At 45.2% G+C, this 14875-nt stretch overlaps 1 protein-coding gene across 1 annotated transcript; it reads right to left on the reverse strand.

Moving 5' to 3' along the window:
• Positions 1–804: 804 nt before the first annotated feature.
• On the reverse strand, positions 805–13204 carry CT55 (cancer/testis antigen 55). The gene is made up of 5 exons (XM_072815328.1): positions 12903–13204; positions 10152–10333; positions 6824–6968; positions 1810–1922; positions 805–1067 (listed from the first exon to the last, which is right to left on the reverse strand). Exons 1-5 carry the CDS (start codon positions 13000–13002, stop codon positions 876–878), a joined length of 732 nt encoding a protein of 243 aa, XP_072671429.1. The 5' UTR covers positions 13003–13204; the 3' UTR covers positions 805–875.
• Positions 13205–14875: the final 1671 nt, after the last annotated feature.

Here is a 14875-nt window from a genome sequence, read left to right on the forward strand (position 1 = left end):
TAAAATCTTAATTAAAAAACTGTCGGAGAGGGATCCCTGGGTGGCGCAGCGGTTTGGCGCCTGCCTTTGGCCCAGGGCGCGATCCTGGAGACCCGGGATCGAGTCCCACGTCGGGCTCCCGGTGCATGGAGCCTGCTTCTCCCTCTGCCTGTGTCTCTGCCTCTCTTTCTCTGTGTGACTATCATGAATAAATAAAAAAATTAGAAAAAAAAAAAAAAAAAAAAAAAAAAACTGTCGGAGGATGCCTGGGTGGCTCAGCAGTTGAGCATCTGCCTTCAGCTCAGGGCATGATCCTGGAGTCCCAGAATCGAGTCCCACATCAGGCCCCCTGCATGGAGCCTGCTTCTCTCTCTGCCTGTGTCTCTGCCTCTCCCTCTGTGTCTCTCTTGAATAAATAAAAGAAATCTTAAAAAAAAATGTTGGGACATCTGTGTGGCTCAGAGGTTGAGCATCTGCCTTTGGCTCAGGGTGTGAAAATAGGGTCCAGGCATCAAGTCCCACATCAGGCTCCCTATGAGGAGCCTGCTTCTCCCTCCGCCTCTGTCTTTGTCTCTCTCATGAAGAAATAAATAAAATCTTTTAAAACAAATACATAAATAAAATCTTTAAAAAACAGATCCAATAAAAAAAGAAAATCACAAACCTAAGATTATTAAAAAGATTAAAATGAAAATGTCTTTAATCAACAAGGAAAAATGCTAGCCTCTCTCCAGAAAGGTACCCTCCCATTTAGCAAACCCACATGAAACTCAAAACGTTGTGCTTGAATTAATTGTTGAGGTTTACAAGCTATTTTTCACAGAACACATTTAAAGCAGGCCCTTTACTGATGAGAGAAGAGAAGCTGCACAAGGAATAAAACTGCTGTTTTCTTATTACTGCCTTTTCACTAGAGACATAGAAATGGCTCTCCAAATGTAGCAGGACTGAATGCTCTCCACCACAACAGCATTAACAATGTCAGATATTTGAGGTGTGTATCCATCAGGTAGCTTCAGAGATTCCAAGGTGAAAAAGATGCTATCATCTATCACCCCATTTCTTCCATGAAGGCTGGTAATGCAGACCTGTAATTACAGGTAATAGAAATGTTTATGTAAAAGCATCGTCTGCTGTCCTAAAGCCTGTACCACCTTGCTCTGGCTTAGTCTGAAGGTCACTCCTTTCCCAACCTAGCTGCCATGTCAGAAATCCCAGGAGCACCCTGTGAAACTACCCATGGTGGCCCCTTCCTCACAACAGCTAAGTCAGAACCCCTACAGAGCTGGTCCTGCTCTAGATTAGAAACTCTATTCTAAATACACTACATGATGTCCATTAACCTCTCTAGTGATGGTTGAGGAAGGGAAAAGCGGTAGAATGAGAAAAGAATGGTGGTGGCCAAGAGAAGGCCATCTCCCCACTTCCTGGGTCCCATCCCAAGCACCCTCTGTGCCTTTGTGCAGACTGACTCTTGCACTCATTTCTAGTCCATAGGACCCAAGTCACACCCAGCATTCACTGCATGCTCTCGTTCTCCCCACTAGGCCATTCCTTCCTCCCCCACAATTCTCTCAACACAATTTGCTTTCTATTCAGGGCATTTAAATACCTCTCAAGTAAACTACCTAATTTTGACCTTAAATATATGCATATTGTATATTATTCTGGGGTTATGCCCACTGTGGAGCTTGTCTTGTTTAGTAAGGAAATAGACTCTTTGGCCAAGAATGGTTTTGCCAATACACCCCATGAAATCCCGAGAATCAGCAAGGATCACTAGAGGGAAAAGTAGAACCGAGTAACAAGAGCTACCCACAAAGGAGCTACCTCATGCACATGCTTATGTCTCAGAGGCTTCACCGAGAGGGCCTTTCGGCTCAGCGCATCCAATGGGGTGCAAAACTCAACTTCTACTCGGTCCCCCTGGTAAGGCTCGAAACCTAAAACAGCAGACAAACTGTAAGAGACTTAACTTACTCTAGGGAACAAGCTGAAGGTGGCTGGAGGGGAGGGGGTTGAGGGGATGGAGTCACTGGAGGATGGGCATGAAGGAGGCCATGTGAGAGAATGAGCACTGGGTGTTCTATGCCACTGATGAATCCTTAAATTCTACCCCTCAAACTAATAATGCACTCTATGTTAATTAAATTTAAATTAAAAACAACAACAAACACTAAAACAGCCACAGAGAGAAATCCAGTTGGAATTAGGTCTTAGCTCCTAACTCTGGGAAATGAACAAGGGGTAGTGGAAGTGGAGGTGGACGGGGGGGATGGGGTGACTGAGAGATGGGCACTGAGGGGAAACTTATGGGATGAGCACTGGGTATTATACTATATGTTGGCAAATCGAACTCCAATTAAAAAAATATTAAAAAAAGAATTATGTCTTAGTCTTGGTAATGTTCAGTTTCACAGTGACTTTGATGTTCTAATACCCTAAAATAATGTCTATTACATCAAAAGTACCTTTGAACCTTTTAAAAACAGGTAACCTGTAAGTCTTCCTGCCAGAAAGGATGTTTGTAATCCTCTAGGCTTTGATTCCCACTGGTTTAACAAAGGCTGTTGGGGAGAAGTATCAGCTGGGCATCACAGGTCATTATTTTTTTAAATATATTTATTTATTTGAGAGACAGAGAGAGACTGGGGGAGGGGCAGAGGAAGAGAATCTCAAGCAGATTCTCCAAGGAAGGTGGAGCCGGTGGTGGGGCTTAATCTCAGGACCCATGACCTGAGCTGAAATCATGAGTGGAACGCTTAACAAACTGAGCCATTCAGGTGCCCCAATTCCCATTATGTTTTTGGCTTTTTTAAAAAAGATTTATTTATTTATTTGAGAGAGAGAGAGAGCAAGGGAGGGAGGAGAGAGAAGAGGGTCGTGTGAGAGTGGGGGGGCAGAGAGAGAGAGAAAGAATCTCAAGAAGACTCCTCCCTGAGCGCTTAGCCTGACAAGGGCTTAATCTCATGACCCTGAGATCACGACCTGAGCTGAAATCAACAGTAAAATGCTTAAACTACCTCTCATTATGTTTTATTATTTTTTATTTAAAAAATTTTTTTAAATTTTTAATTATTTATGATAGTCACAGAGAGAGAGAGAGAGAGGCAGAGACATAGGCAGAGGGAGAAGCAGGCTCCATGCACCGGGAGCCTGATGTGGGATTCGATCCCGGGTCTCCAGGATCGTGCCCTGGGCCAAAGGCAGGCGCCAAACCGCTGCGCCACCCAGGGATCCCAAAAAAATTTTTTTATTGGAGTTCAATTTGCCAACATTTTGGGTGATGGTCACTGAGTGGGGCACTTGGCGGGATGAGCACTGGGTGTTATGCTCAATGTTGTCATTATGTTTTATTAGTGGTTTTTTTTTAATTTTTATTTATTTATGATAGGCACACAGTGAGAGAGAAAGAGGCAGAGACACAGGCAGAGGGAGAAGCAGGCTCCATGCACCGGGAGCCCGACGTGGGATTCGATCCCGGATATCCAGGACCGCGCCCTGGGCCAAAGCCAGGCGCCAAACCGCTGCGCCACCCAGGGATCCCCTGTCATTATGTTTTAAATTGGAATTGTCTTTTGCCATTTTCATTAGGTGTCATAATAGATTAACAGCAGCTATTTTGACAATGCTAAGTATGACTGATTAGGGTTCAAGTATTTTTATTTAAAAAAATTTTTTTAAGATTTTATTTATTCACTAGAGAGAGGCAGAGACACAGGCAGAGGGAGAAGCAGGCTCCTCGCAGGGAGCCCAATGTGGAACTTGATCCTGGAACTCCGGGATCACGCCCTGAGCAGAAGGCAGCCACTCATCCGCCACCCAGGCATCCTGGGGTCAAGTATTTTTAATCCACTCTCTTTGAATCACTCAATTTATTTTGCAGCAGTAAATCCCTTCACCTGTGCTTTGGGTCCCGGCCTCTTTATGCCTCAGGACCCTGGTTCCATCCATCCTTCTGGCTCTCCCTTACACCTTCCATCACTCCCTTTGTTTTTGTTTTTGTTTTTTCCATCACTCCCTTTGGCATTACAAACATGCTCAAGTGTTTCCCATCTTGAGAAGAATTCTAGCAAGGGCTACTATTGGTGGTGACTTCCCACTGGCATGGTTATAGGGACCAGGAAATTGACTTTGGAGCTTAGCAATCACAGGGGCTTTTTCTCCTAGAATTGGGTATTTCTAACTAAACATGTCTTAAAATCCCAGATGCCACCAGATAATCATCCTTGGGGACTTCCATGGTTATCAAATAAGGTCAAGTCCTGGCTTTTAAATCCCAGAAAAATTAAATGGAAAGCTGCCTGGTGTGGCTGAACTAAGTTCCCCCTTTTTATATTCAAGCTACATAGCAGCTGATAGGGCATAAACAAGTACAGAATTTTTACTTCTAGTCATCTTTCCAAAGCCAGCCCAGCAGAAGTTGTCCAGCTGGGAAAGCATCTCACACAGGCAGCCTTCCCAAGTCTCCCCATAGCAGATAGTCATTCTAACTTGTCTGCTCAGTAGAGTTGTTTTCACTATATTCTTTTAATGTCTCCACATGTCTGTCTTTCCCAATTAGACGATGAGCTCTTTACAGGGAGGGTTTAATAAAGTCTTATTTAGGGATCCCTGGGTGGCGCAGCGGTTTGGCGCCTGCCTTTGGCCCAGGGTGCAATCCTGGAGACCCGGGATTGAATCCCACATCGGGCTCCCTGAATGGAGCCTGCTTCTCCCTCTACCTATGTCTCTGCCTCTCTCTCTCTCTGTGTGACTATCATGAATAAATAAATAAAATCTTTAAATATAAATAAATAAATAAATAAAGTCTTATTTATCTTGTCTTGCCAATACCTAGCACTCTATTGTGAACTGAGCTAAACTCAAATAGCATAAACAAAATAACAACATATTGCTTTAGGCATAAAACAACTAAATGTTAGACCTGATAATTACAAATAGAATTCAACAACAGTGTACACACACACACACACACACACACACACACACAGAAAGTGCTGGAGGAGGCCATCAAGAGGGTGTGATTACCAGTGGACCTATGAGCTGGACCCTGGGGTCCAGCTTGAGGCTCCTCACCCCACCCCTGTCCTGGGAATGTGTGTTCCACCCATCACTCCAACAGTTGGAGGCCTAAGGCTTTAGAGAGTAAGGTGTGGCTGAGACCATCTGGACAGTGTACGTGACTGAGCCCAATTAAGGCATCTATGTAAACTTTTAAGATTCTGGCAGGTGGGTGTGGAGATCAATTCATTTCAGGTCCCCCCAGACAAGACCCATGTGTAAGTCTCCTTGATTACTACACTGGCCACTTACCAATCAAGAGTGGCCTGCCTCATTTTTTTGTCTCTCCTCGGTTCTATGTAGTGGGGGCAGTTTGCAAACCAACAGAAAGGTACAAGGCTATCTCTCCAAGGCATTTGAAATATTATTTTCATTATTTTTTTAAAACTTTTTAAAATATTTATTTATTTATTTATGATAGTCACACACAGAGAGAGAGAGAGAGGCAGAGACACAGGCAGAGGGAGAAGCAGGTTCCACGCACTGGGAGTCCGACGTGGGATTCGATCTCGGGTCTCCAGGATTGTGCCCTGGGCCAAAGGCAGGCGCCAAACTGCTGCGCTACCCAGGGATCCCTATTTTCATTAGTTTTTAAAAGATTTTATTCGTTTATTCATGAGAGACACAGGCCGAGGGAGAAGCAAGCTCCCCGTGGAGAGCCTGATGCAGGACACCATCCCAGGACCCCGGGATCAAGACCTGAGCCCAAGGTAGATGCTCAACCACTGAGCCGCCAGGCGCCCTTTGAGATATATTTTTTTAAAGAGTATATCTGTGTGGCGCCTGGGTGGATCTGTTGGTTGGGCATCCAACTCTTGGTTTCTGCTCATGTTATGAACTCAGGGTCCTGAGTAAGAGCCTCCCATGGGCCTCTGCACTAAGTGGGGAGTCTGCTTCAGGACTCTCTCTCTGTCTCCCATTCTTCAAGACTTGCTCTCTCTCTCTCTCAAATTAATAAGTCTTTGAGGGATCCCTGGGTGGCGCAGCGGTTTGGCGCCTGCCTTTGGCCCAGGGCACGATCCTGGAGACTCGGGATCGAGTCCCACATCGGGCTCCCGGTGCATGGAGCCTGCTTCTCCCTCTGCCTGTGTCTCTGCGCCTCTCTCTCTCTCTCTCTGTGACTATCATAAATAAATAAAAAAAATAAGTCTTTGAAAAATTAAAATAAAAAAGAATATCCCTGTATACCCATAATGTTTTTCTGTTAGATTAGAAATTCAGTGCCTGTACAAATAGAAAAATTACACAAATACTAGCAGTTGCATCCAATAAATAAAACGTCAACAAAAGATAGCATGAGTGTTTAAGAACATGATGTACTGCGGTGCATTATTTTCAACTGCAAAGGTCCACCTCAAGTATCAAAGAGCCTCTTATTGGAGATAAGGACACTTAGAGAAGTAGTTCTAATCCGAAAATCCTCTTGCTAAATAGCATGTTCCAAATTCGACCCTAGAAATGATGCCTGTAACCATCAGCAAAGCCAATCTATAAAATTTAAAAAACAGGCAAAATCTAGCTTTAAATTAAAAAAAGTAAACTGGGCACCTCTGGTGGCTCAGCACTTTAGCGTTACCTTTAGCCCAGGGCATGATCCTGGAGACCCAGAATCAAGTCCCATGTCAGGCTCCCTGCATGGATCCTGCTTCTCCTTCTGCCTGTGTCTCTGCCTCTCTCTCTCTCTGTGTGTCTCTCATGAATAAATAAATAAAATCTTTAAATAAATAAATAAATAAATAAATAAATAAATAAATAAAATCTTTTAAAAAGTAAACTATACCTTTACAAATGACATCTAGAGAGAAGTAAGTTGTGTGATCAACGTAGTTAGCACCTTCCATTAGAGAGGTAATAGAGCCAAATGAGATTCTAGCATAGGAGTCTGCAGGTCCATTGCCATGGCAACTATCACAGAGAGCATCCACCTGTGAGATAACGAAACCATTATAGCAAACATAACACAGGTTTAAAAAGCAGAAACATGCTTAAAACATTGTCGTTCAAGAAATGGCTTAAACAACTACAACAAACATTGGTGAATACATTTCACCTGACCACATTGTAGACGTGAGACGATGATAAAATAATGACTGAGCCTTATATATTTTATTTATGTTTTAGAGCAGTTTAGGAACCTTGAGCCGAAATTTCCCACACGTTCCACTTCTCTGTCCTTAGTTTGCCCTATTATTAGCACCTTGCATTTGTTTGATTGGTTGAACCAATATTGGTACAGTATATTGACCTCAAGTCCATAGTTTATTTTTTAAAAGATTTTATTTATGGGACACCTGGGTGCCTCAGCAGTTGAGCATCTGCCTTTGGGTAAGGGCATGATCCCAGGGTCCCAGGATGAAGTCCTGCATCGGGTTCCCTGCGTGGAGCCTGCTTCTCCCTCTGCCTATGTCTCTGCCTCTCTCTCTCTCTGGGTCTCTCATGAATAAATAAATAAAATCTTTATTTTTTTTTAGTTTTTTAAAAAAATTTTTAAAAGATTAAAAAAAATCCAGATGGTCTCTGAGCCACCTAGGTGCCCCACCAGTAAAACATATTTAAGGAATCATCTAAGGCGCCTGGGTGACTCAGTTAGTTGTCTGTCTTTGGCTCAGGTCATGATCCCGGGGTCCTGGGACAGAGTCCCACATCGGGCTACATGCTCATTAGGGTGCCTGCTTCTCCCTCTGCTCTTCCCCCTGCTCTTACTCTTTCGCTCTCAAATAAATAAAAAAATAAAATAATCTATACTCATTTCCCTATCTCCCATTTGCTCCTCACTGCTCTCCAATCAGGCCTTGTATCCCAAATGCCTCTAAAGCTCTTAAAGCTCTAAAGCTCTTAAAATCACCAGCATCCTCCAGGTTGCCAAATCCCACAGTCAATTTTCTCTGCTCCTATCACTCAACCTCTTAGCATCTGATCCAGTTGTAAAACTTTGCCTGGCTTCTGTGTGACCACTCTTTCCTGGAGAGGCTCCATCTCAACCTCCTCTGTTAACACTCTCTTCTTGTTTCCTGTTGCTGAACTGAATACACCAAGTTACAGACATGGTGTTCCATTGGTATCTCAATCTTAGCTTAACATAGACAAAATTTAATGTATCCTGAACTTCCCTGAAAAAACTGTACTCCCCCCCATCTTCTGTATCTCAGAAAATGGCAAGTCATCTCACCTAGACAAGATGGATGCATTCTGGTATACAGAAATTAAATGGCACAAAGTGAAAGACAGCTTGGGAGGAAACATTCGCAAAATGTTCATATGAGAAATTTCCTAACAAACCTCTCATTTCCGTAACATACAAACAGCTCTAATGTTCCTACTGTACAAATAGCTGTAAGAAGAGAAACATTGCTGTACTCTCCCCAACACTTAAAGAAATGCAAAATAAAATTATGAGACTGCCTTTTTTTAAGATTGGCAAAGATTTCAAAGATTGGAATCTTTCCATTCTTCTTAATATTGGCAAACAGGTAGTTTCCAGAGCCTGCTGTTGACAGTGCCAACTGGTACAATACAGCTGAAGCATAATTGGACAGTATCTATTGAAATGGTAAATACACTGAGGTGATGGTTGCATGACTATGTGAAATTTACTAAAAATGTCATCAAACTATGGCTTTAAATGTGGAGAATCTTGGGGCTTTTGGGGCACTCAGTCGGTTAAGCATCCAACTCTTGGTCTCGGCTCAGGGCTTGATCTCAAGGTTGTGAGTTAAAGCTCTGTGTTGGGCTCTAGCTGGGAATGGAGCCTACTTAAAAAAATGGAGAATCTTATGGTACATCCATTGTATCTCAATAAAGCTGCTTTTATTTATTTTTTTAAAGTTTGTATTTATTTATTCATGAGAGACACACACACAGAGAGGCAGAGACATAGGCAGAGGTAGAAGCAGGCTCCCTGTGGGGAACCTGTTTCTCGACTCATCCCAGGTTCCTGAGATCACAATCTGAGCCAAAGCAAATACTCAACCACTGAGCCACCCAGGTGCCCAAAGCTGCATTTAAAAAGTGGTTAAGGGGCAGCCCCAGTGGCTCAGTGGTTTAGTGCCGCCTTCGGCCCAGGGCCTGACCTTGGAGACCCGGGATCGAGTCTCACATCGGGCTCCTTGCATGGAGCCTGCTTCTCCTTCTGCCTGTTTCTGTGCCTCTCTGTCTCTCATGAATAAATGTCTCTTAAAAAAATAAAAGGTGGTTAAGGATGCCTGGGTGGCTCAGCGGTTGAGTCTGCCTTTGGCTCAGGGCGTGATCCGTCGGTCCCAGGATCAAGTCCCACATCAGGCTCCCTGCATGGAGGCTGCTTCTCCCTCTGCCTCTGTCTCTGCCTCTTTCTCTCAGTGTCTCTCATGAATAAATAAATAAAATCTTAAAAAAAAAACTTTAAAAAAGTGGTTAAAATGCATTTCTGTTCACCCAGCAATTACATTACAACAAAATAAAAAATCCTTTACTTGGTTGAGAAAAGGACATTGCAGGGACCCCCTTGTGGCTCAGTGGTTGAATGTCTGCCTTCAGCTCAGCGCCTGATCCCAGGTCCAGGATCAAGTCCCACATGGGGCTCCTCATGGGGAGCCTGCTTCTCCCTCTGCCTATGAATCTGCCTCTCTCTGTGTCTCTCATGAATAAATAAATAAAATCTTTTTTTAAAAAAAGAAAAAAGGACATTGCAGAATAATATAGACTCTAATAATTATTAATGTTTACCATAGTTTTAAATGCTGAAGAATAGATATATAATTTAGACTTTTATAAACAGAAACCACTACAAAGATAAGAACAAGTGTTCTGGGATGCCTGGGTGGCTCAGCGGTTGAGCATCTGCCTTTGGCTCAGGGCTTGATTCCCAGGTCCGGGATCAAGTCCTTCATTGAGCTCCCTGCATGGAGCCTGCTTTTCCTTCTGCCTATGTTCTGCCTCTCTCTCTGTGTCTCTCATAAATAAATAAATAAAATCTTTAAAAAAAAAAAAGAACAAGTGTCTCACACAATGCAGTGGATTGGACTTCAAATCCACCATACCAGGTCACGTCAGAGAGGCTGAACAAATCAGGAGCAAGGCTGAAAGCCCCCCCGGGGAAATAGAGCCGATCCTCAAACTCATAGTAATCTTACTTTGATCGCTTTCAATCCATATGCTTTATCTTCTTCCACAATGGCGGTGACTTCTTGTCCAACTTTCAGGAACACGTTGCCAGTTATAACATCACTGGTGAAGTAGATCAACTCATCAATCAGGCCATAATCACTACAGAACTGTGTCACTACTCCTTGTACAGTTTTTAACCTGGTGTCACCTAAAAGATAGGTCAAAAAAATGTTTCATTAACTCACCTCCAAAGCAAATTACACACAAGAAATAAGCCCTACCGTGGGAAGATATGGGAGACGATGATCTAAGTCTAGAAACAAATTGGGCTTGCTCTGAGACACAGATGATAATGACTGAGGAGCATAGGGATTGTTTGGGAAGCAGAGTGCTCATGCTGAAAGGCTGATCCCACCATTTCTCTGCGAGGCCCAGTGGCCAAGTGCCCTTGGTAGTGGGACTTGTAGTAGGTGCTGAGTCTGGAACCAGACTGCCTAGCTGTGAACACAGCTCCTCCCTTTACCATCTCTGTAACCCTGGGCACATTTCTTAACCTCCCTGAATCTGTTTCCATCTGGAAAACCAGGGCATTACTAATGTCTGCCTAGGAGAGTAGATCTTATAAGCTCTCCACACACACACACACACACACACACACACACAGGGTAACTATATAAGGTGTGGATGTGTTAATGAATCTTATTGTGCAATCATTTCACAATATATAGGTAACAAGTTGTCATGCATACCTTATATGCAAATTATGTCTCAATAAAGCAGGGGAGAAAGGGTTGTTACAGTTATTAACTGACACATACATGTCAACTGCTTAAAATTGAATGCCTCCCACAGGTTAGAGCTTACACATTAGTTGTCATGGTTTCTGCATCTAGAGAGTCTTTAAACAGCCATTATTGTTATAGAATTTTATCATCAACAAAAGCGGCAGCAGCAGCACCTGGAGATTATTGAAACATCTCACCGAACAAAGCACACAAAGAGATCTGGGGGTTTAAATCTAGCCCAAATGTGGATCCAAAACACTCAGGTTTACTTATTTATTTATTTCATGAACAAACACAGCTAATAAGCCATAATTTGATATCTGAACCTAGAGAATAAGCCCACAGGGCCCACTATGAACCACAACGCCTTAGGTGCCATGCCAAAGTGAGGCTGGGAGAAACATTGCTTACAATTTGATTTCAGAAGCCAAGAAGATCCTGAAAACTTTTTTTTTAAAGATTTTATTTATTTATTCATGAGAGACACACAGAGAGGCAGAGACACAGGCAGAGGGAGAAGCAGGCTCCACGCAGGGAGCCCGATGTGGGACTTGATCCCGGGTCTCCAGGATCACGCCCTGGGCCAAAGGCAGATGCTCAACCACTGAGCCACCCAGGCATCCCCTGAAAACTTTTTTTTAAAGGATTTTATTTGAGGAGGGCTTAGAAAATTAAAAAATAAAGATTTTATTTATTTGAGAGAGAGCACCCAAGAGAGGGGGTGGGTGGAGCAGAGGGAGAGGGAGAAGCAGACTCCCCCCTCCAGTAGGGAGCCCGAGGTGGTGCTCAATCCCTGGACCCAAGACCCAAACCAAAGGCAGACGCTTAACCCAACAGAGCCCCATAGGAGCCTCTTCTAAACTATTTAAAAAATGGGTCAAATTTGTCAAGTGAAATCACAAAACATATGGAAATGGAAGGTACAAGGGTGACAACTGCCACCTAGGCTCATGAAAATAAATCAGAAACTCTTCTGCATCGTCCCATTGGCAAAAATATGGCTACCGGCTAAGGGATGCAGCGGCAGCGCTTCCCGCTCAAGCTCGGCAGCAGCCCTCCTTGGCCCACTGGGCCGAGAATCCGCCAACTCTGCAGGGCTCACACTCCTCCGGCAGAGGAGCTGCAGGCCCAGTCAGGCACCAGGAAGGCTGGGGCCCTGCTGGGAGGACTGCATCCACCAGAGATGACCCTTTCCAGAATCGGGCCCAGAGCCCGCCCTGCACTCATTCTGGGGAAGGAGGCCCCCCAGAGGCGGGACCGGGGCACACCCAGCAGGGAATGGCTGCTTGGCCTCCGGGTCTGGGTAACACCAGCCGGGTGCCGGCTCTCCCCTGGTTGTGTCTCCCTGACCCGGCTGTAAAGTGAACGTGACAATACTCCCCGCTCCCTGTGGGGGTCTTCCAGCCTTGAGCCCAGGGCTTGGTCCAGACAAATGCTCGGCTCATGAGAGGAACACTTCAGAACAGGACCACCATCCACCTCAGCACACCCTCTCAGTTTTCATGGGGACTCACCGACACCCTGATGCCTGTCCCGGGCCTCCTGAGTCTCCCCCTCAGTGCCAGACCCTGGACTGTGTCAGGATACAAAGGTGAGCAAGTTAACCCGTGGCCCCCAGCCTCCTACTAGCGACTTGACCACTTGGATTCAAATATACGCATGTTTGGGAAACGAGATCAAATGCACCCTCAAATCAGAGAGATCCACTACTACTGGAAATATGAAAAGGAATCTGTTGTACATACCATACACACAATGTAAGTTTCAAAGGCATGGGGCCGGGAGGTAATGCAAGGGTGGTGCATAGTTCCCCAGGGGCCTTCCCTGTTTACACCACCGTCACTTTGGGCAGGATGGTTCCGGGCATGCTCAGGGACTCAGGGACCCCTCTCCCCACAAGGAGGCGCTGGCATGGCTATGTGGCGCCCTTCTGAGCCCCGGAAGTTCTGAACTAGGTGCTGGCCCGTGGGAGGGAGAAGACAAATTAAATACCTTCCAATTCCAAGAGCCTCATATGCTGCTCCCTCTCTGCCTCTGACGAGTCTATCTTCCTCCGGAAGACGGCAAGAGCCCTGGAAATCAGCCGAAGCATGGTCCCGTTGCTAGGGCAGCCTGCGGCCCCCAAACACAGCACCAAGCCTGCTTCTGTCCACGTCTCTGCCACCCAGCCGCACTCTGACCCCAGCAGCCCCTCAGACCACACGCTGGTTCCTCCGCACCGCGGGACGTCTAGTCAGGTGCCTTCATGAGCTTTGGCTCAGGCTACCACGCGAAGGGCCTTAACATGCCCCAGCCCATCATCCAGCCAATGAGGACCCAGTGCGCTTAGTGCCAGCCACTCAGAGGCTGAGAGCTGATGGGCGGGACTTCATGGGCTCCTCCCACCAAGGCAAGGGCGGAAATGCGGTGACCCACCAGAAATCACTTCCAGTGAGACCTCGTTTTGCACCTCTTAGAGTAGAGGTGGGCTCTACTCTGTGGTCTCTGTGGGCTTCTAAGGGAGGGCCTGATGCCTGTTTGAAGGTGGCACAGCAACTTGTCCCCAGGTTGGAAGCATGCCCCCAGGCGTGCAGCCTCTACCCCTCACGGAGTGAATTATTTTCTCTTCCTTTGCCTCTGAGTGCCCTCCACGGCCACACAACCACCACCAGCCCCACCTCCTCACCCCTACACTCACTCCTCAGGGAGACTTGGTGGTCAGCTCTAAGCAACGGCTTTCTGTTCAGTGTTAAATGAAACCACAGATCCTGTGGAAAAGGCCTAACTTGCACGTCTACAAGGGTCTCAAAATGTAGCCTGTGTCTTGCTCTTGGAAGGGAGCCAACGGTGCCAAAGCACTCACTATGGTGCCGAGAGCCACACTGAAGTACGATCTGGAAATGAGGATGATTAGATGAGGAGGGCGAGGAGATGTGGCACGAAGCAGAGTTCGGATTGCGTCCCTATTCTTTTCTTCTGGGTAGCACGCAGACATCACATTTAAAATATTAAATGGAAAAAAAAGAATATTAAATATTTTAATAGCAAAATGAGTTTATTTGGAAATAGGAGACCAACTGCAATTCAGGACACGTGAACTATGGCGAACTGTAAGCAAATACAGAGTACAACGAAAAGCTTTCTTTTTGTCCTAGCAGACAGGAAGTTGCCATGGGTGGTTTTCAAGGAAAGTTATTGGAGGAGAGTGAGAATCAAGGTTGTGATGGCCTCTCATTGTCTGGGTTGTGGCAGTTTCTCATTGGCTGGGCTGTTGCTGAGCCAGGAGGAAATCTTCCTTCCTGTTGGGGGCTGCAAAGGCTGTTTAAGAGTGGTGGTGTGTGAGAGCTCTCCTTTTAGAGCTCCCTGCTCCATATTAAATACGGTTGCCTTCAATAATTTTCACATATCCCTCTTTTGATCAAGATGCCCCAGTGGCTTATGGGTTTAGCTCCGCCTTCTGCCTGGGGCATGATGTTAGAGACCCAGGATTTTTTTTTTAAGGTGCAGGTATTTTTTTTTCTTTTTTTAATTGGAGTTCAATTAGCCAACATATATCATAACACCCAGTGCTCATCCCAAGTGCCCCCCTCAGCGCCCATCACCCAGTCACCCCACCCCACCCCCGCCCACCTCCCCTTCCACGACCCCTTGTTCATTTCCCAGAGTTAGGTGTCTCTCCTGTTTGTCACCCTCACTGATATTTTCACTCATTTTCTCTCCTTTCCTTTATTCCCTTTCACTAATTTTTATATTCCCCAAATGCATGAGACCATATAATGTTTGTCCTTTTCCAAATGACTTATTTCACTCAGCATAATACCCTCCAGTTCCATCCACGTCGAAGCAAATGGTGGGTATTTGTCATTTCTAATGGCTGAGTAATATTCCATTGTATACATAAACCACATCTTCTTTATCCATTCATCTTTCGATGGACACCGAGGCTCCTTCCACAGTTTGGCTACTGTGGACATTGCTGCTAGAAA

Source organism: Canis lupus, chromosome X (genome assembly GCF_048164855.1).
Source record: "Canis lupus baileyi chromosome X, mCanLup2.hap1, whole genome shotgun sequence".
In the NCBI taxonomy this organism is placed as follows: Eukaryota; Metazoa; Chordata; class Mammalia; order Carnivora; family Canidae; genus Canis; species Canis lupus.

Coding starts and splice junctions, on each gene's coding strand:
- CT55 (XM_072815328.1), bottom strand. CDS start 13,002: ATGCTTCGGCTGATTTCCAGGGCTCTTGCCGTCTTCCGGAGGAAGATA. Junction 1,923..6,823: donor TCTAGATGTCATTTGTAAAG/GTATAGTTTACT, acceptor CTGCTGTTTTAG/GTTTCGAGCCTTACCAGGGG. Junction 1,068..1,809: donor GACATAAGCATGTGCATGAG/GTAGCTCCTTTG, acceptor CTGTAATTACAG/GTCTGCATTACCAGCCTTCA.